The 23503-nt window shown below is 38.9% G+C and overlaps 1 protein-coding gene across 1 annotated transcript in view; it reads left to right on the forward strand.

Moving 5' to 3' along the window:
- The window catches only part of LOC124605857 (rho guanine nucleotide exchange factor 26-like), a 188642-nt gene that overhangs the window by 137390 nt on the left and 27749 nt on the right, over positions 1–23503 (forward strand). The window contains 7 exon segments of the mRNA XM_047137792.1: positions 3431–3553; positions 7930–8066; positions 12264–12453; positions 13277–13459; positions 15143–15154; positions 15157–15313; positions 23251–23455. Of these exon segments, the coding sequence (XP_046993748.1) occupies positions 3431–3553; positions 7930–8066; positions 12264–12453; positions 13277–13459; positions 15143–15154; positions 15157–15313; positions 23251–23455 (1007 nt within the window).

The following is a 23503-nucleotide window of genomic DNA, read 5'->3' on the forward strand; positions in this document are numbered from 1 at the left end:
TTATTGGACATAATGAATACACACAGTGTAAGACATGCATGTAGCTCTAATGTTTCTGCCGGACACACTGGGAATTTCTTCGATTGCAGCAGCTGCACAGACAATTCCTCCAAATGAGATCCATTTTAGACTCTACAGGATCACAATACATGAGAGATTTTGTTGCTGCCCATAGAAAGAATGGGAGGCTCGATAAATCTGGTGAGTGTGGTTGCGAGGGAACCGGTCGACCATGGCCACTACATCAATGCAGGAATGAACTGTACAAATGCCTGCGAACAGCCAGTCCAAAATGAGTTGGCTCCAGTGCTTTTCACGTACAGCACCACCTAGCAGTGTACAACGATGTTTGTGGCCTCGTCATATTCTCTACATAACCTAGAAGTTTGTCGCAAGATTTCTGGGACACCGTGTATCCTGTAAACAGTAACAGTCAGACACATTTCCTTGGGGTATTCCTGAAATTACTTTTACACACATTGACTCTGTCACATTAAGAGTGACATGGTGAGTTCTATCTGCAAAGAATTTGTGAATCCAGTCACAAATCTGGTCTGATACTTGATAAGCTCGTATTTTTACACCACACGGCAGAGCGGAACTGTATAGAATGCCTTCCATGTGTCACCAGTCCCACCGTCCGTTATTGCCAGTGGATGAATTCTCATAGTGCCACTGCTTCTTTATTGGAGCATCTCTGAGGTGCTCTGTAGCTCATGGACATAAAGAATGAGCTGAGTTTCACAAGTCTTCATTTGTGAAATCCATTGTGACTGTTATAGAGGAGATTTTTGTTCTCTGAAAATCTCATAAAGCTTGAACGCGAAGCATGTTCTGCTATTCTGCAACAGACTGATGTCAGTGAGGTCTAAAAAAATGTAGGTCTGTCCAACGACCGTACTTGTAAATGGAAATGACCAGTGCTCTTTTTTTTTCCCTCCTAGTCTCTAGGTATACTTTTGCTACAGTGACTTACGATAAACAGCTGCTAGAATGGGAACAAGTTCTTTCCCATTATCTCTGTAGAACATCACATGTATCACATCTGGTCCTGATGCCTTTCCACTACTTAACTATAGTAGCTGGTTTTCATTCTGCAATCATTTCCGTTAATATCCGCCATCAGTGCAATGACCACAAGGGGGAACCGTATTACAGTCTTCTGTGGTGAAATCATTTCAGAAGACCGAATTCTGTACTTTGGCCTTTCCTCTGTATCCTTCTATTTTGGTGCCAGCATGGTCACTGAGCAACTGAATAGTGGTTTTGATCTGCTTATTGACTTTACATAAATAGAAACACCAATCATGGATGAAGCCTTAGACCTGTTCCGGCTGGTAGACTGCTGGCTATGAGGCAGTACGAGGAGCAGTCTGTGATGGCGAGATGTACGATCAGCACGTCACTGGTCCCACCAGCAGCTGTTACCAGAAGATGGTGTCGCTGCTTATTTATTCGAGCAGTTCCTCCTCTTGTCACCTCATGAGACTGAGGAGAGGATCCCGTTCCATACCTTTCCACCTCAGTGAAAATCTGATGTGATACTGCCGATCGCACCCCGGGTCCTTCTGGACGGGAGGTGGCAATGATAATAGTTCGGCTGTGGAGAGGTCCTACTGCCTTTATGTAAGACTGAAACTGAAGCTGTTAAACCATGGTGAGTCTTTCCTGTCCCTTAAAACGATGTTCGATGCACACTTTTCTAAGAAATATTTAACAATGCTTTTGAATTTCTGCCGAATTTTATCATTGCAACATAGAGCAGTAGCCCAAAGCCTGTTAACTCTTGTCAATACAGCTTCTAGCCGTTTCCAGGCAGTGGCCAATTCTCCATGTGTCCAGCTACAAGCAGCATAGTCCTTACCCATTTGATACTTTGTAAAAACTGTAAAATAAAATTTAAGAAAGGACAAACAAATAAACAAAAAACACTCAGAACTAAGAACATAGCTGTTTTTATTTTAAACTCAGCTGATTAAGATATCAGACTGCTAATAGGTCATTTCAAGTTATATGTAAAGGACTGTGTCGGCATGTCTATAAAAAGTTAGTACATATGACTTGTTATGAAAATAAGCATTGTATGGCTACAAGGCTGTGGCAGCCCTTTAGGTTTGATACTACGATGTTAGTTTGCACATCCGCTGTGCTGCTTATGATTCGAGCAACTCCTCCATTGGTCTTACTAGTGTGAGCCAGTTCTGGTTCAGGACTTTTGGCTGGGACAAAAGTCCAAAGTGATCTACCAAAATTGTGCTCATTACCTTCACATTGGTAGATATCAGGCATAACTACTAGCCCAGAGAACCTCTCTGAATTTGATGGACCTCACGTTTGAGTATCATCTTAATCAGCAACAGCAGAATCTGTGAGTATTTTTCAAAACCGCATAAAAATTTCATCCTGGAATGATGTCCCTCCTCCCCTCTTTTTTGTCTCATTGCCTCAGGCCTTATTGTTGAGAATAGTGTCATGTAAGTAAAAAGATTCATCAGAGGTGTGATATGACTGACCTAACAAACAGCATGAAAGAAAGGATTGCACGGAACACCAAGAATGGAATGTGCCAAAGAGATATTGAGATTCAGCTGTTCGTAGTAGGGATTGAAAATGTGTGTAAAAGAATTCCTCTTCTGTTTGTACCCAGGTAGCAGCCTCTTCTGCCTTGAGTGCATTATCATCTGACTGCTGTGGTTCTTCAAATACTGTTACGCCAAAAGTGTAATCTGTAGTCTGTGTATATAATTAACAAGAAACCTGTATATTAAACTGCAAGGCCTTGTACTTACTACACAATTTATAACTCACTATCTAAGTTAATTGTGTAACAATTATTATGTTTAAAACTACAAAATCAGTTTTTACATCGAGAAAAACAATAAAAATTGTAAAGATTAGTTAGGGAATCAGTAGGCTATCAGAGGGATGAATACAGTGAAGAAACAGTAATGAAACTAAAAGTTGTTTTTATTGTGTGCTGTGGCACACCAGATGTATCCTCCACTCTGTATTTGATGTGCTTTTACTCAAAATCTGCTAGAGTTTCTCATTATATTTGTGAACTGTTTGTTGCACTGTGAGAACAGAGCTTCTGGCTGCTGATGGTGGTCCTGCATTGTACAGCTAGTCAAACGGTGTATCCTTTGTGTGATCTGTTATTATGCTATATGTTTCATAAGAGTGACATCTACGTTCTTGTATGAGCAGATCTGTTCCAGGCTGGGCAGGCATTTTCAGCTGCACATTTCTCGGCTGTATATTCAGAAACATTAGGGGAGACGTGTATCAAATATTGATGTTCGTGTGTAGAAGTATGTTTTAGCAGCTGGCCCTACCACACCAGCTTAAGGTTTTCTCATGCCAGTCCTGAGCACGGGTTGAAGGCACTTGAGTTTTGAAGGAAGCTGACTGCTGATATCAATTGTTGCAGGCAGCAGACGGTCCGCAGCAGTGGCGGGTGGAGGCAGTGGCAGCGGGAGCAGCTGGTACGCGGAAGCTGGGCTCTGGGGCTCGCTCACTTCTAGTCCCAACAGCAGTGACACCTCCGAGCAAGGTGAATGTGATGATTGTGATAAACACGCCAAATGTTTTGAGCTTAGTGTGAAAGTGTATCAGGGACATCTACTGCCAGAAAAAAAGAAAAAAAATCCTGCTGTCAGTAACCCTGTAAAATCTTGTAGTTACAGTGTAAACGGAAAGAAAGCTTTGTAACCAGAAAATTTTCATTCCAAGTGACACAACAGCTGATGCGCTTTTTTCTAACATAGTTGTCAGTAGAATTGAGTTACAAGCTGCACAGTAGGGTCAGTTGTTGTTAATTAGTAGTAGGGAAAATAAATTCTTGAACTGTATCTATCATCATTATGAAGTCTTTATTAATAATGGTGTCTAGAACACAAGTTGGCTGCTGTATGCTGATTTTGTCATAGATTTTTTTTCTACGCCCTGACACTGAAATTTAATTAAGGAGTTTTAAGTTTGGATCATGTTATAACAGTAACTGAAACCTGTAATAGTGTGTGGAGGAGGGTAGGGCAGACAATAACACTATGTGATCTAGATAGTGTTGTTTGTAAAAATCAACTTTTGTACTTCTATCCTAGTAATGTGTCACTGTGATGTTCTTCTGGTTCTTTACTGCGATATCGGGTGGCTACATAAAGTCTGATTTTGAGCTAAGACTTCCTGTTATTTAGAGTCTTGCTCACCTTGTTATTTCAGCACAATCGCCAACCTTTTCCGATTGAACTTCTTTATTTGAAGTGCTGCAGTTAATGCTGGAAGCTAAGAGTACAAGCCAACATCCAAATCTTGAAATAAACGGAAGGCTTCTCATTATCAATGCCTTCTATATTGTATTATTCTTTATAATAACTGTTTATATCTACATACGTACATACATACATACATTCAAACATTAATCCTTGTTCCATAGATAATGAATACGACATTTCGTAATGATGTGGGATGTGTCACTTTAACGTAAGTTTTCTTTACACAAATTAATTAATTTTTTTTACAGTTATTACTTCATATCTAAGAATTCAGCTATTGAGTAGAAGTAGTAGTCATTCAGAAATTGTTTTAATTTGCTTTTAAATGTTGGTAGGCTATCTGTCAGACTTTTAATACTATTTGGCAAATGACCAAAGATTTTTGTGGCAGCATAATTCACAGATTTCTGTGCCAAAGTGAGATTTAATCCAGAATAGTGAAGATAACCCTTTCTTCTAGTGTTGTAGCTATGCACTTTGCTGTTATTTTTGAATTGGGATGGGTTATTAATTACAAATTTTATGAGGGAATATATGTATTGCGAAGGTACTGTGAACGTCCCGAGTTCCTTAAATACATGTCTGCAAGGTGATCTTGGGTGGGCTCTAGCTATTATTCTGATGACATGCTTTTGTGCAATGAATACTTTCTCTCTTAATGATGAATTGCCCCAAAATATGGTGCCATATGAAAGCAGTGAACGAAAATAGGCATAGTCGGCTAAGTAATACTTAAAGGTCAAGCTTTCTATTGGACTCTTCAGAAAATCTACATTGAAATCCCCACAAACAATAATTTGCTTTCCTCTGTCTGACATATAGCACAACAAAGAATCTAAGTTTTTCAAAAATAGTTGAAAATTTCCCAATGGGGACCTATACACGGCTACAATTATAACAGTGCTATTATTTACTTTAGGCTCACACGCACATGTTCCTCTATCCAAAATTTTTTACTTCTCACATTTTTCACACTATGACAGATTTTAACATGTATGGCAGCTCCTCCTCTCTCCATACTGTTTCTTCTTAAGTGTGCTGAAAGCTTATATCCACCTACATTTATCATTACCATACCTGTGACTATATGATGTTCAGACAGGCATAGTACAACTATCCTGCCCTCAGTTTCTAAATCTTTTCAACAAACAAGAAGCTCATCTACTTTGTTTCTTAATCCCCTGATATTCTGATGCAAAATATTAACATTATTTTTCACTGTGCTTTCATGTGAATCTTGTGACATACTAACATTATTTTTCACTGAACTGTTATGAGAATCTTGTAATATTTTCACATCTCAAGTACCTGTGTGTCTGAACTTCTCATTAAGCTTAATTTCAATCAATATAGGATGACTGGACACTGATCTTAGCCTAAAAAGTGTCGCATGAGTTTCAGTGTAAGTTGAGTCTGTCTCTTGTTGCATGGTCATGGACATAGCTGTTTGTGCAGTAATTACAAATGTTATTTTTGATGTGTACAACTGACTGGTAAATGTATTCACATGGAGCAGTTAAAATCCCCAATGTTTTGAACAGATCTTCACAATGAGCTTGACTAGTATTTTTGGTTATTATTCTTATGGCTCTTTTCTGGAGTTTGAAAATTGTGTTCATATTTTGCGAGTTTGTCCCCCAAAAAAGAATGCCATAACTAAGAACTGAGTGTACATATGAATAATATATAACTAAAAAACACTGTATGTTACACACTGATGATAGGATTCTAAGGACATAACATGCTGATGACGTTCTGTTTGCAAGTACCTTTGTGTGTTCGCACCCCTTCAACTGAGAATCAATATTCATTCCTAGAAATTTTGCATTTGTTACACAGTCTATAGAGGTGCCATCTACATTTAATTTTACATTGTCCTTTTTTCTCTTCAAACTGAAATTAATGACATTAGTTTTCTTTATGTTCAATGTCACTTTATTGCTTATTGATCAATCGTAAACTTCATTGAAAGTTTCATTTGCTATCTCGGAAAGGAGTTCTCTTGTTTTCTCAGTGACTATAATATTGCTGTCATCAGCGAAGAGAATTTTTTCACCATGAATAACACTACTGGGAAAGTCATTGATGTGTATCAGGATCAGTGTTGGTCCTAATATACTACCTTGGACAACCCCTATATTAATTTATTTTGATTCTGATAAGTTTTTTACTAAATGTTTGGATCTATTTGAAGTATGTGTTATCTCTACTCTTTGTACCCTATCTGTTAGGTATGATCGAAAACAGTCATTAGCTACCCCTCTTATTCCTAATGCTTCTAATTTATTTAATAGAGTCTTGTGGTTGACTGCATCAAACGCCTTAGAAAGATCCAAAAATATGCATGTGACACACTCCTCTTATCAAGAGCGTGAAGTAAAACTTTTGTGAATTCTGCTATGGTTGGTCGTATTTTTGCCGCTTCAGAAACCAAACTGTGATTCACTTAAAAGAGAGTATTTATTCAGGTAATTCCTTAATCTGTCTTTCATAATTGCTTCTATTATTTTTGAGAATGCTGACACCAGGGAAGTGGGCCGGTAATTTTCTATGTCTTCTGCATTACCTTTCTTAAGCAAAGGTACAACTCTTGGGTCTTTTAACTGCTCTGGAAATGTCCCTGATGTCAAGGATTCATTTATTATATTTGTTAAGCGGCCTTGTATAATCCCTATGCATTGTTTCTGTACACGCATTGGTACTTCATCTAAGCCTACTGACTTTTAATTTTTTTGTTTTTGAACAGTTTTATTGACTTCATTCTCTGTGGTTGGAAGTAACTTCATTGTATTTAGTGTAACATTATTTACATGTGTTATATTTCTTTTGGGGAATTTTTGCTGTAACTTCTCTGCAATACTTGAAAAATGCTCGTTTACATAGTTTACTAAGTGTTGTGGATCATTTATTACCTTATCCCCCTCCCTTAGCATTATGTTATTCTGCATTTGTTTGCCTCTCCCCATTTCCTTTTTTATAACATCCCAGACGTCTATGCTTTTGTTATCTGCATTATATATTATTTTATCATTAGATGACTTTTTTGCAGCAATCAGCACCTTCCTATAGATCTTTTTGTATCTATGATAGAAATTTAAGTATTCTGGATCATTGCAAATCTTTTTCATGGAACTGAGGTGTTTAACTTAAAAACAGAAAACTTCATTCGCTGTTCTTATCTAAGATAAAATCACAGTACGAACAATTTCAAAATACACAGCAAGTTAAATGGGTACACACAAAGTGAATGTTTAGCATGACCAACACATATATCTCAATCACTTTAAAGCACTGTTAGAAGCAAAAGCCACATTGAAATAGTCAATATACCATATAAAATAATCATGAAAACCAAGAAACAGAAACTGCATTACTAAGAAAGCAAACTGGGTCCACAAGAGAAAATTCGGTAAGGTAGATGATGAGAAATGTAACATCCAACAGAAAACAATGAATGGGAAATATCTGCTAGTTAAAATTCAGTAGCATCACAGATCAGAGCAACAGAGACAAGGGCTTACCTTCAGGAACATGAAGTGTATCACCTAATAATGTTGAAAGGATTCATTTTCTTGCATCAGTATCAGTTATTTCCCTTTATAACTGGTTGCTTTCTAGCAGCTCAGCCTAAATAATAAAAACTGTGTGTTAACAGACAATTCTGGACAAGGAACAGTGAGTGCTGTTACGGAAACATCAGTACCTGATACCAGTCATGAAAATGGCGAGGAAAACCAAACGTGTTTCAGAGATGAACCACTCTACCAGTTCTACAATGCAGATGCTGTCGAGGTAAGCCTGTCATCAATTTCACTCAAAATTTGTGACGTTTGCTGCTAGTTTCTTTCTGTTTAACTAAAACCCATTTTGTTAATGAAAGTATGATCCAGTGCTTGTGATAAAAGCTGCTTATGTTAATGTGGGAGAAACACAGAAGCAAAACTGGAAAAGGTACCCTATTCGTGTAGGCAAACAGCACAAATGAAGACACACTCAGTGATGGTCTCACAAAGTATATTTGCGTGTCTGGACCTGAATGACCTGGTTGCCAGACTGTTGGCACTGCAGGCAGCTGCAGCTTTAAACTAGAAACTTCATATCGTGGTTTCCAATGAGGTGATGGTACCAAGCCGGACTTGAATACACGGGTGCTAATTTCTCCTTGTGTAAACACATAACATAGCAGTCTTTTAAGCTTGGGAATGCTGAGTAAAGACATAAGAGTGGGGAGTTCCTACTTTGTCAGAGGAGAAATAACAAGTTAACCCCTCCAAGTGCTGTCCATACGAGTGATATTTGTTTATATTATTTACACCTTAAAAGACAAGACATCTACCTTCCCCAGAGGGACCCGATGGAGATAAAAGTCGTGTTGTATAGCTTTTGGTGCACTTGGAAGTGGGTGAAACTTAATTGGCCACCTGTTACCACATCATAAGGTGGAGGAGAGATATCCCTTATTTTTGTGATAGTGTTCCATTTGGTGTTACCATAGCTGCACCAAATCTGTGACTATGGACACCTGACCAGTGGTGTGTAGAACTTTGCACGTGGCATCTTGCCCTTTCTCAGTTAGTGCTGGCAACACTACATCTCATTGGGACTTGAAATTTGTGTAGCCTGTCTGCAGTGCCTACACACTTTTTGTGTAGCTGTTTGTAATCAGTGATAGTAAATAGTTCATTGCTTGATTTCACTGCAGGTTTCTAAGCATTTTCATTCCAAAATTTCCTCAGTTAGCAGAGTCCAATACAGATGTCCTTACCACATGATACATTATCACTTCAATTTTCACCATTAGCCTAGGATAGACAGGTGTTACCACTCGCTGCACCTAAAGGTGACACACAAACCTTGTCACAAAGTCTCAGTTAACACAGCCTTCAGCACACCACCAGATATTTGACAGTTCCACATATTCTGCGGGTGTGGAGAGCTGCGTTTTCACTAAATTGTAAAAGTATTTGTATCCCTTCAGAGTATCTTACATCACTGAGAACTGCCATTCTAAGTACACATAAAAGACTCTTTGCTACGTCAACATTAATAGAGCTCATTATTGTCCCATTGTTGAATCAAGAATGTAGAGATGTGAACACAGACATAATACATGGATCAGTCTTCATAAAACTTATCCTAGTTAGAAGCTGCAACTTAATGTGTTTCAGTATTTCCTTCAGCTGATTTGAGGGTGTAACCTAGTGTGTTTCGGTATTTCCTTCATTCCTGATTGCAGTATTCATCCCTTCACGTTTCTCAAAAGCTTTCCAATTTAATCAGCAAAAATTCATTCCCCCCAATGATTCAACCATAACATTTAACGTGATATACAAATAATTTTTTTATCCGGCTGTGTCAGATTTCCCAGTATTTTTGTGCAACATATCATATTGAAAAGACAGAATTTGATGAGAACCGTAATGTGGTGCATAAATTAAACTGTATATATTAGTAGTGTGCAATTATAAATATTAAAATAATCATATATGGCACTTTAGCTTCACAAACAGGTAAAGTCAACATTGCATCCATTTTGTTTGTTTCTATCTGTCAATCACAACACATGCCACGTGAAGTGACACAACTGTGTTCCTAGTGGTAAAACAATATTTATTCAATATAATTTTTATTATTTATGAATGAAATTTGTGGTGCCAACATGATAAGTTGCATAGGCCGGGGCCAAGGTGACGTTGAAAGGTAAAGTGCCATATTTGGTATTTTTCATGTTTATACTTCTATACTATGGAAATATGTGGTGTAATTAGTTCATTGCATTAATAATCTCTCAAAAATACACCATTTATTAAACAGTGGGTTGTGATTAAGTGTAGTTAAACATCATGTCAGTGACAAATTCTTACCGGAAAGTAGCTTTGCTCACATATCTAGAACTGTAGTTGTTTATGCAGGAAATCAGCTGTTGTTTTAAAATTATACAGTCATCAACGTTGACGAAATTCATCGTTAATTTCTATTTTTACACAGAAATGGTAGAAATGCCAAATTTCATGATGTCATGAAAACTGCCAGTTTTATGTTATATCACTAAAACCCACAGATTTTGCATTATTTTTTCCTTTATTGTTTAGCACAATTTTCCTAGCCCTAAATATTCTGCACAACGCATTTGAACTAAAATGTTAGCCACTTGCATAGAGCATCTGCAGTTTTTGTTGTTTTAGTGTTATAGATGGTTACACCATAGTAGGATTTTTCTAGATAATACTTACTTTCCTCTTATGTTTACTGACTTTACATACTTCTGTGTTCACTGGAAATGCAAGGAAAGGACACTGACTGGGTAATGCTTTCCCTCTGTGTAGTATACTTACATATTTAATGTGATACTACATGCAGTAAGAAGTATCTAAGGTTTGTGTCTGAGTCACAGTTCTTATGCCAGTCAAATTCATCTCCACTCACTCTTTGTTGTTTCGAGACTATGAAACGATTTTTAGTTTGCTGGAAAATAATTCCGCAGTGTACTTTCTCCAGTAGTGTGGTTAACTCTGAAAGGCTATCTCGAGAACCTCTGTGGAAACTGGAGGACTGGACGTGTTATCTGTAAGACACTTGTGTGGCTCATATCAGATATTACTGTGTATTTGAAAGGTGGAGACTGAGGATGCATTCTTTGCCCAGGATCCTGTTTGCATTACGCACCATGCACCTTTCTGAGTGGAACAGTCTGGGCTGTTAATGAGATAGTGTGCTGTGCCTAAAACATTAGCTACTCCTGAACTTGCTTCCCCACTCTGCCTCCATTTTACCTGTCCTGTTCATCGTATTGAATAAACCTAAAAGCAGTCCTAACTTGGAGCATGAAAGGTATCACTGATGCCGATGTGGTTTCCAGCACAATTGTTATGGAGTTAGAAACAAAGTTGCATTTGGTGCACTTTGCATCGAATTTGCTTCCGCAGCTGGACAGCTTTAGCTCTTTTATCTTTGTTTGCAATTCCCTAAGATGTGCAGATAAAACTATGAACAACATTTTGGAGGTATCCTTAAATACAGAGCCACTGAATACGTTGAAAAGAGGTACATTAAAATGTTAAATTTCCTTCAAACCGAATATAATTGATAGCATATCTGAACAAGAAAAGTGAGTTTAAAATATTTTGTGAACTAAAATTTTTTCTACACAGGTGCATAAATCTAAAGTGTAGTTCCTGATTGTGTGAGCTGTAAAATACCAAATGTGCTGTGTATGCACGTAATACAAATGTTGTTGTTATATAAAATTTACATTTCTACATGATCAGTGGAGGATGCAGATAGACATCGGCTGAGTAAAAAGGCTTTTCTTCCCATCGTATACTTTTGCACTTAATGGTATTGTAGCACCTTCAACAAGTGACATACCATTTTCTGATATTTTATTACAATAAATATTAAAATAATTTGATATAATATTCAGTTCCTTGAAACAGGCTTTTTGTTGTTCTCAAGTTATAAAACAAAGAACACCAAATTTGGCACTTCAGCTTTGTGAATGGTATTCTAACATGGTATCTGATAATTCAGCTGGTTACTAAGAAAACAATTAAAGTACTTAATGTATTTTATAAACCCATTAATGCTTCACAATGTGAAATTCCATATTGTGCAATCCAAAATTCATCCACATTGTGACAAAACCATTTCACATGAGGCCCATGTTAGCTTTCTCACCCATATCTGCTATCACATCCCCTCTGAGGATGGCTTAATTTAATTCCCTCTAATTCAGTTGTCACCATCTCGTTACACTGTCAGAAGCAATTGATTAGCAGGTGCTGGTAGTCTTGGTTTCCATCTTCAGGACTAGGGGACATAGTATCATTTCACTACCATCTGTTTTCAAGGACAGACTCATGTGCTTTGAAAGCATTTGAACCAGGGTTATTTTTCCAAGCCATTTACCCAATCTTGCTTCAGTTGACTTTATTCCATAACAGATTTTCTATTTTTCTTTATGGTTTCATAATGGATTCTTTTACACAGAGGTACATGCGCGGTGGCAGTGAAATGGATTCGGATGGATATGAGGAAGTAGGGCAGGGGCAACACCCTGATTCGACCTCACCATCTGTTGTTGTAAAAAGACCATCTGCTATGGAGCTTATCTGTCCCCAAGAAGGTCAACGTACCCTCTGGTGCCAAATACCAGAAGTTGTTAACAGTGCTGTTCTCAGTAAGTATGTATGTTTATTTAAAAGCAAAATTTTGTTGAAAAAGTAATTTAACTAAGCTGACAGCTTTTACAATCCACACTTTTATATCTGTGTGTGTGTGTGTGTGTGTGTGTGTGTGTGTGTGTGTGTGTGTGTGTGTGTGTGTGTATGAGAGAGAGAGAGAGAGAGAGATAGAGAGAGAGAGAGAGAGTTTGATTTTTTTTTTTTAATTTTTCTGACATTGATCTTGATTCTGTCATCCTATTTAAATCAGATCATTCCTGCTTACCTGATACTATGTTTTTAATAATGTATCACTTCAGAAGTTTCTAAAAGCACTAAAAATGAGTCCTAATTTCCTCAAAACACGCCAAGCAAACTTCTTTTTTAATGTAAGATTTCCCTACAGACCACCTCCTCTTCTTTTGTACCTTGGCATTTTAATAATGTAGTTATGGTGCACAATATTTCAAATGTGTGTAGCTTGTCCGCAGGAAGCAAACAAGTCTCATTTCAAAACATGCAATATAAATGTCAGCTTCCGCAATTCTAGACCAAAGTTTCATTCCAGGCAATTTCTTCTGTAGAAAAAAAGATTTCTTCAACTTGGTGTTTCTTTCATTGCCTTCTGCTTGTCATTTTGGTTTTTTAAAACACGTAATTTATTGGTTCAACAGTATCTTGCTGAACTGTCATTTTTGTCCCTTTTTATGTAACAGTTATAAGTCTTTATGGATTAAAGAGCAGGTCATGAGAAAGACACACATGTTGTTGAATTCTGTGTGAGTAGTAGAATGAAATGTGCAGAAATTAAATAACAGGTGGTATTTGTTTGTCTTGCAGGTACTCTCAGTTCCCAACAGAAGAGGCTACAGGAAGCAAAATTTGAAATTATAACGTCTGAAGCATCATACATGAATTCCCTGAATGTTTTGGAGAAGCATTTTATGAGTAGTCCTGAACTATGTGATGAGTCAGTACTTTCTAAAAATGACAGGAGGGTACTGTTTGGGAATGTTATGCCAGGTTGGTGTTCTTGTACAGTACATAATTATTTGCTTTGTGATACCCAGCTCTCATGTAAGGCTAACAATTTGATCTAAATTAATATTTAACTACACAGTAAATGGTGAAATCTTGGCAATTTTTGATCTCTTGAAAGTCATGTTGGGGAAATATACTTACTGCTGCTAAGTGAATCTCTCTCTCTCTCTCTCTCTCTCTCTCTCTCTCTCTCTCTCTCTCTCTCTCTCTCTCTCTCATAGTCCTACTGGTTTTGATCTACAAAATTATCATCAGACCACAAAAGTCTGCTTAGCAAATAGTGTATTCTCCATCACAATTTCAGTGATGACCAATATGTCTCAAGTATAAAAGAATTAAGGTAAAGTCTGCTTCTGAATTTCTAATTTTGAAATGAAAGATGCAAAGAAAATTACAGGTTGAACGTGTGTAATGAATATCAGTGAACATCTCAATTTTAAAAGCCTACACCTATAAGAAGATAGACATTTTATGAAAGCAGCTAAAGTGAATGAGTTATAGAAACTAATAAGACACTCCACCCTCCCCATTCCTAATCAAAACACTAATCTGTTGTCACAAGGTGCCAGAAGCAATTAATAAACAAGATGTACATATCACCTGTCTCATTATTTGGAATGTCTGTTGAAATTTAATTATCAGCATTGCAGTTACCATCATTACATGGGTCCACAGCTCAAGATCTAGTGGCTAGCATCGCTGCCTATGGATCATGGAGTCCCGGATTCAATTCCTGGCCAGGTTGGGGATTTTCTCTGCCCGGGGACTGGGTGTTTGTGTCCATCATCATCATCATCATCATTATTTGGGACAGTGGGTAGATCAGATTGTGTAAAAATTGGACTGTGTAAACAATGGGACTTTATAGAGGCACTGATGACTGTCCAGCAGAGTGCCCCACAAAAGAATCATCATCATGATCATCATCATCATCATCGGGTTTTCACATAAACTCATACTTGTAACGTTATGTATTTGATCCAAGCTCTGTATCATCATATGATAAATAATAATAAACATCAACTCGTGATGAGACTCGTGTCAGATTGTAAGATTTCTGGGAGTTGATGATGATGATGATGATGATGATGATGATACAGAAGTTTGAGAATTGGTACATTGATATAAATGGGGTGAAGTGTCATATCAGTTTCTATTATAACATGTGACCTTTAGCTGTTTTCATAACACAGTTGCCTTTACAGATGTTGACTTTTCAAATTAAATATTAAGTGACACCCATTATTTACAATCAACCTTTGATAATTTTTTTTTTTCATACTTTACATTTAAAAGACAGAAATTTAAAGACTTGAGACTAAATGGACGTTATCGAAATCATGACACGGATGTCAAGGTCATATTCTGTGTAAATGCAGTATGCTGAGTTAACATAATATACAGTGCCAGTTACGCTTACTTTCAGGTTAGAACTGAGTATTTCATTTGTGTATTAGTCAGGGACTGCCATTGCTCTTATAGATGGTTACTGGTATCACAAGAGAGAGGTCCACATAGCAACTTTTGGTGTGTATTTAAACACGACTTTCATAAAATTGATTTACAGTTTTAGAGTACCGCATACCTATAATAGTTTTTAATGATTGACAAAGAGAAACATTGTAAAGAATACAAATTATTAAATAGTGGCACATTTCATTACAGTGAAAAATTGCTCGGAAAATTTCTGTTGGAACTGGAGCACTGTTGGCAAGATGATGTTCTCCTGCAAGGTATCTGTGACATTGTCTACAGACATGCTACAGGGCACTTCAACATATACATTAAATACTGCTCTAACCAAATATATCTGGATCGAACTTTGAGAACATTAAAGTAAGTGGGCTCTCATTACTACTGAATGTTTATTATAATTCTACGATATTGACATGGCGTGCCTATTAAGTACTTATGTCTGTATTAAACAAATACAAATCATTATAGTCAGACACAAAAGGCAACATCTTATTTTTGTAGCGACCCTTCTTTGTGTCTCACCATTTGGTTGTAGTTGGTGCAGATCATTCACTGATAATGTTTTTTAATACACATGCTCTAGACCTGCCTCTTGTATTGTTTCCCAGGATTTTTCCTTCTAAAATGTTTTTTAAGAAGCTACTGCATCAAACTGGGTGACCAGTTAATTCAGTATTTCTTCTCTGTATCATGTTAATCAATGTCCTTTTCTCTTTAATTCCTTACAATATTTGGTGCTTCTCTTGGTGCTTCTCTCTCTCTCTCTCTCTCTCTCTCTCTCTCTCTCTCTCTCTCTCTCTCTCTCTCCCCCTCCCCCCTCCTCCCCCCCCCCCCTCCCAGAATGTTCTCCATATTCACACCTCTGTTGCTTTTAATTTTCTCTTTGTACTGTTTTTTTTTTTTAGAGTCCACCCTTCACTACCAAAGCTTAAAATGCTCCAAATAAATGTGTTACTGAATTTACAAATGTAAGTGCTTTTAAAAATGCATTGTTACATGAAAGCCTTATCTTAATGTATTTTCAATGTAATTTCTATCAATATAAACATACACTCCTGGAAATTGAAATAAGAACACCGTGAATTCATTGTCCCAGGAAGGGGAAACTTTATTGACACATTCCTGGGGTCAGATACATCACATGATCACACTGACAGAACCACAGGCACATAGACACAGGCAACAGAGCATGCACAATGTCGGCACTAGTACAGTGTATATCCACCTTTCGCAGCAATGCAGGCTGCTATTCTCCCATGGAGACGATCGTAGAGATGCTGGATGTAGTCCTGTGGAACGGCTTGCCATGCCATTTCCACCTGGCGCCTCAGTTGGACCAGTGTTCGTGCTGGACGTGCAGACCGCGTGAGACGACACTTCATCCAGTCCCAAACATGCTCAATGGGGGACAGATCCGGAGATCTTGCTGGCCAGGGTAGTTGACTTACACCTTCTAGAGCACGTTGGGTGGCACGGGATACATGCGGACGTGCATTGTCCTGTTGGAACAGCAAGTTCCCTTGCCGGTCTAGGAATGGTAGAACGATGGGTTCGATGACGGTTTGGATGTATCATGCACTATTCAGTGTCCCCTCGACGATCACCAGTGGTGTACGGCCAGTGTAGGAGATCGCTCCCCACACCATGATGCCGGGTGTTGGCCCTGTGTGCCTCGGTCGTATGCAGTCCTGATTGTGGCGCTCACCTGCACGGCGCCAAACACGCATACGACCATCATTGGCACCAAGGCAGAAGCGACTCTCATCGCTGAAGACGACACGTCTCCATTCGTCCCTCCATTCACGCCTGTCGCGACACCACTGGAGGCGGGCTGCACGATGTTGGGGCGTGAGCGGAAGACGGCCTAACGGTGTGCGGGACCGTAGCCCAGCTTTATGGAGACGGTTGCGAATGGTCCTCACCGATACCCCAGGAGCAACAGTGTCCCTAATTTGCTGGGAAGTGGCGGTGCGGTCCCCTACGGCACTGCGTAGGATCCTACGGTCTTGGTGTGCATCCGTGCGTCGCTGCGGTCCGGTCCCAGGTCGACGGGCACGTGCACCTTCCGCCGACCACTGGCGACAACATCGATGTACTGTGGAGACCTCACGCCCCACGTGTTGAGCAATTCGGCGGTACGTCCACCCGGCCTCCCGCATGCCCACTATACGCCCTCGCTCAAAGTCCGTCAACTGCACATACGGTTCACGTCCACGCTGTCGCGGCATGCTACCAGTGTTAAAGACTGCGATGGAGCTCCGTATGCCACGGCAAACTGGCTGACACTGACAGCGGCGGTGCACAAATGCTGCGCAGCTAGCGCCATTCGACGGCCAACACCGCGGTTCCTGGTGTGTCCGCTGTGCCGTGCGTGTGATCATTGCTTGTACAGCCCTCTTGCAGTGTCTGGAGCAAGTATGGTGGGTCTGACACACCGGTGTCAATGTGTTCTTTTTTCCATTTCCAGGAGTGTATTTATCACAACCAACCAACTTCTGAATTCTTTTCTTATAAAAATCTGCTGCCAGATTTTCAATCACAGCTGAATAGCCCTGTGATCTCTTACATAATTTTTGAAGTGCAGAAACAAGTCTTCATCGGTTTGATTAGCAGTTATTACCTTCATTATTGTACTGCTCAGGGAAGTTCAAAGCAGTGGTCATTTGACTGCTAATGTGAACTTCTTTTAACATTTTCAGTACCCACTCTAATCACAATTTCTGGTATTTTAAAAATTCTGTATGAATTTCATAACAAACAGTACTTTAAATTTGAAAACATTCACGTCATAGGGATGAAATTGTAATGTGTCTGTTTCCTTAAACTTTAGTATCAGCTTTGTACAGTCTTTTGGGAAAATAGGTCTTGTTCACTTCACACTTAATCATGAACATTAGTACAGCCATCTAGAAATACTGCAACTCAATTTCTTACCACTCCATCACCAGTTGCTTTTTCCCTATAAATTTTGATGGGTTTCACATCTTTTGCACACAGAAAGCAAATGACTCTGCATGTTTCGCTCTGTGGAATTTTTAGTTAACCAAGTCATTGTAAACAGATACAAATGTATGCAAATGCAGACAAATTGTACTGTCATGGCATCAGTGAGTAGCCCATAAATGCGACCATGCAACCACTCGGCATGAGGGCATGTACGTGCTGATTTCAGCTGCAGCATCTATATTTTTCAGTGGCCATATATCATACCTTTATTGTTTGACAAATGAGAACTGTGTTAATGTACTGCAATAAGAGCAGACAACAGGGATCTGTGAGGGGAGGGGGGGGGGGGGGGGGGGGGAGGGAGGTAGGTGTTTATGCATGTGGGGCGTTTGGGCGGTTGGGGGGGGGGGGGGGAGATTGAGAGAGATAGTTAGTTCTGGAAAAGGCCTTTCTCCTCAACCTTGGCAAGTCGTCATCGTTTTCTGCATGCATAGTCTGCTACTTACCAAGTACTGATCGTCCTCATACATGTGACTATTTCCATCCTGGATTTTCTATCAATATTCGGTTGCAGTTTATTGGCTCCTTATTGTTACTTCTTTAGAAATAAAAATAAAAAAGTATTTTCAGCATTTTTGAAAATGTCAGATATTATGTTTCTAAGTATGGTAGTATCTAAGTTGTAAATCATAGTTATGAGAACCTGAATTTCACAAAAGAAGAGTTTTGTACAACCTGATAGAAACAATTGTCTCCAGGCAGGTAAACTATGTGGAAAAAACAATAAGAATAAATATTACAAAACGTGTTAAAAGATGGACAGCACTTAATTACTATACATAGAAAACAGAGCAGCTGGTTCTCTTAATTTTTGAAACACCAGTGATTAATCAAGCCGAACAGGGCTATGAGAAGCATTGGTAGAGTTCATAGCTATCAGTAGTTAGAAGAAAAGATAAAAATCTCGACTTTTACACATTTATAAGTCCTTTTCTGTATAAGATCCCTGTTTGTTGACTAATTTTTTCATCAGAGTATAATCTGTTGTATGTCTCAATTGTAGACATTATCAGATTGGCTCAGAAAAAAATTTTCCACCATACCATCACCATGTCATCAAAATGTTATCCACACCATGATTCATTCTATTTTCGGAAGGGGAAGATATCACCAGATCCCATGCCCCATGGAAAAGGAGAATCTGGGAATAGTTCCCAACTGTGGTGTGAAAAAAGGGATACATTTACTCAACTGGCATGACCAAGTGTATTTTTATGCAGGAATTGCACACCTTTCACAACAATTTCTTGGATCTCCTGCTTGATCTCAGGTCACAGATTAATTGGAAGATTTTAGTAGTACTACCCCATAATGGTCTGTCTCTGTCTCACATAGTTGGTGAGTATATCTTTTTAATGGTACAAAAAGGAAACTTGGTGTAACTTTCTCAGAAAAGTACAGCATTTTTGCCTTCCATGATGGAAGAAGAATCTTTGTTTCCAACTTTCCCTCCTTTCTTTTGTTTGTGTGTCATAAAAGACAAACCCAATATTTGTCTATTGAGATCAGTTAGCTAAGAAACTAGTCTTGCTTGGCTTGTTTCGAATGGCAGTCACAAAATAGTGGCCCACTATTTACACACTCTTGTCCTGTGCAATTTGTTGTGCAGGATCTTGTGTCTGATACTGCGCTAACACCAATGACTGACAATTCTTAAGATAATACATTACGTGCCTATTGGACATATTCCAATGAATCTCCACAAGTTCAAACATTCACATTGTTTCTTGTCAAAGATAGGAACTTCATGAACTTCCCTTTATTGTGCCCTCTCTGCCTAATGATCTAGATATCAATAAGTCTTCATATGCAACCTACATTCTTCCATCATATTGCAAATGTAGCATATGAGCATTCCACGTTATAAGTATGCAGAATACATAAAATCAAGAAAGTATCTCCACAGTGAAGTTATATTCAACATGTTCTTAGATTATGGTAGCGCAATGTTGAATATTAACTGTAAATATATTTCATGCTGCTGCTGCTGCTGCTGCTGTTTGAAATGTGCAGCACTGAATAATGAGGAGGGAGTGGGGAGACATGGGCTAGAGTTTTCCTTTATTAGTGGTTAACAGCAGAAATATTTTCAGTATACAGAGACAAGTATATCATTACTTAGCTCATAACCTACAATGGAACGGTAAATATGACAGGTCAAAAAATTTGTCCACACACACATATATAGTGGAAATTTTTGTTGCACCTCATCATTTAGCATAATCAGTTTCTCCCTTTTGAGATTTTTGCTTTGAATCTTTGTCATTAGCTTTTGAGGAAGGAAAATTTTTACTGACCTGTAAACCCCCAACTATTTAAAAAATCGAGCTCTCGTGTATAAAACAACTTCAAACCTCTGATTACTTTACAAATTAGTTAATGTGTTAAATATTTGATGTTAAGCATGTAAGCAAGAAAAAGTTTAAAAAAGATTTAGTCCTGGTATTTGCTCACTGTGAATTATCCTGCCTCAGTATGCATACACACACAGTTCCTAACTGTTGTACTTGTCTTACTGTGTTAAACCTTTAACACAAGAATACATCTTTTAATTTACAGATTATGACAGTATTTTAAATTTTTGAGTTCTTTCAATAATTATATGAACTACTGAAAAATCAAATGTTTGTTGCCCCTGGAAGTTTTTAGACAGACAATCTGCAGCTGGTACAGAATGCCATGAATGTGTTAGCCATTTTGTAATGTAAATGTTACAATGTGTGCAATAGGAAGTTGCCTTCTGTCGTGGTTTACAGTGGCAGTGGCATGCATTGTGTGGATGCTAATACCTTGTTTAAAGCTACAGTTTTCCCAATTCTCTCTCTCTCTCTCTCTCTCTCTCTCTCTCTCTCTCTGTGCGTGGGCGTGTGCGTGTTTTTAGCAGTCTTCTCCATTGTGCCTATCCATGACTCAGCACTTCCTCTATGTGGTGAGGAGCACTCTTGCCGTTGCACTGTTTGAAACAGTTACAAATATGTTTGTCTGCACACGGTTCTTAGGCATAATTGAGGCTGGAAACATTACAGAGATTTTTTACCAAGCTTTAACAAATTACAATTCAGTGGGTGGGAAGTGCTATTCGTAGTCCTGCCAAACGATGCTTGCTACTAATGACAGTCCTGTATAACTACTCCCTTCAACACTTCCAACTCATTTCATGGCTCTGAATATGGTGTAAGTTGGTGTGTATTACTGAAATAGACTTACTTCATCTAATGTGTGCTAATGTAGTTTTAGTTACATAATTAAAATGTTTCTTTGTACCACTTAGTAATCCACAAAACTTTTTAAATATTAATTAACCAGATCATATTGTTGGGAGACAATTTAGGCAGTATCTATGGTTACATTTTTATATGAGTAATGAAATGAAAGCCTTAAATTAAAATAGCTTCCAAGTTACTATAAACTGTGTAAAATTGAACGCATTTCTTTAAGTAGGAAACTTAGTATCTCAAGTCAGTGTCTCAGTAAATGTTTTTGGGAAGCTCAAAATTATTAAATCATGTGATTATAGGAAGTTTCAAATAACAGGCTCAAGTCAAATAAAAATTCCTCAGCAAAACTAACTACACCAAAGGCATCAGTGAAAGATAAATACTGACTGCATGATAAACGTTTGTTAAATGGTGAAGTAATTGTGATATTTACTAGGTCATGGGTGCTCAAAATTAAATTATAAAGAGGAAAAATGGCATTTATGAAAGGATAGATTCCTGCTCACCATAGAGTGGAGATGTTGAGTATCACATGACAGATAGGCACAACAGGAAGAGTGCTAAACGAGCAAGCTTTCAGTGAAAAGGCCTTCTTCTGAAGCGCACACACACACACACACACACACACACACACACACACACACACACACACACACACAGGACCACTGTCCTCCGGCTGCTGAAGCCAGACTGCTATCAGCTGTACGTGGTATGTGATGGTAGAAGTTGCCTGGGTAGTAGAGATAAGGAGTAGGCTGGAACAGGGAGGGGGAGAAATAGCAGGTTGGGGGGGGGGGGGGGGGTGAAGTGCTGCATGTGAGAGCACACAGGGACAGGGTGGGAGAGGGTAGGGCAGCTGGGTGCAGTTAGGTGGTTAGATGGGGGGGTTTGCGAAGTTAAAAGACTCTGGATGCGTTGGTGGAATAGAAGGCTGTGTTACGCTGGAGTGGGAATAGAGAAGGGGGTTAAGGACAGTGAATGACTAACAAAGGTTGAGGCCAGGGAGGTTACGAAAACATAGGATATATTGTGGGGAGATTTCCCACCTGTATAGTTAAAAAAAAGCTGGCGTTAGTAAGAAGTATCCAGATAGCACAGGTTATGAAGCAGTCATTGAAATGAAGATCGTTGTGTTGGGCAATGTGCTGAACAACTGGGTGGTCCAGCTGTTTCTGGGCCACAGTTTGTTGGCGGTCATTCGTGCTGACCGACAGCTTGTTGGTTGTCATGCCCACGTAGAATGCAGCACGTTCTTCATTTCAGTGATAGCTTCAGGGCCTGTGCCATCTGGATCCTTCCCACAGACACCGGTTTTTCTGAACTGCGCAGGTGTGAAACGTTGCCTGCAATATATCCTACATTCCTGTAACCCCCCTGGTCCCAACCTTTATTAGTCTCTGTTCTACACCCCCTTTCGTGTTCCCACTCCAGCACAACACAACCTTCTGTTTCACAAACGCACCCACAGTCTTTTTACGTCTCCACTTTCCCGCTCCCTCACCCCCCCCCTCCCCTCCCCTCCCCTCCCCTCCCCTCCACCTCCAACTGTTTAACCATCCAACTGCACCTACCTGTCCTACCTCCTTCCCACCTCTCCCTTATATGATGAGTAGCAGCCGAGCCTTTTCATAATATTGTCATTATTGCATCCTAAATTTTCCATTGTTTGAAAAAATGCATTTACTTCCTCTAGGGATTGATATCAGAACAAATAAAGATGATGTACTTGACTAAGTTTCGGCAAGTTTCACGAACAATACGAGACTGGAATAGAAGGGAGAACCGATAGAGGTACTCAAAGTACCCTCCGCCACACACCGTCAGGTGGCTTGCGGCGAATGGATGTAGATGTAGATGACTTAGTATACAGAACCACCACCATCATCACTGCCTTCACTAGGATTAAATTAATATCTGGTAACCTTATTTGAAAAAAAGTCTGATTAGATTATGGGCCCTTTTAACATTGCTGTAAAGATTTATTCAAGCGATGGTGTAGTAGATTTAAATACAGTGTTGTAAAGATTTTTCGAGTAATGTTGTAGATGTCAAAACAATAATGTTAAACTGCAGGGAGCAACATGGGAAGTTTGCTGAAGCCCTGAAAAAGCTGGAATCCAGTCCCGGTTGTCAGATGCTGACGTTACACTCATTCCTGATGCTGCCAATGCAGAGGATCACACGACTACCACTTTTGGTGGATGCCGTGTTGGCCAAACTTGATGCCGAAGATTCAGAGTATCGTTCATGCGAAATTGCACTTGCTGCGCTTAATAAGGTTGGTGCCTTGGACATCTTACTTTTGGAGCTAAATATTTTCTAGTGG

Source organism: Schistocerca americana, chromosome 3 (assembly GCF_021461395.2).
Source record: "Schistocerca americana isolate TAMUIC-IGC-003095 chromosome 3, iqSchAmer2.1, whole genome shotgun sequence".
In the NCBI taxonomy this organism is placed as follows: domain Eukaryota; kingdom Metazoa; phylum Arthropoda; class Insecta; order Orthoptera; family Acrididae; genus Schistocerca; species Schistocerca americana.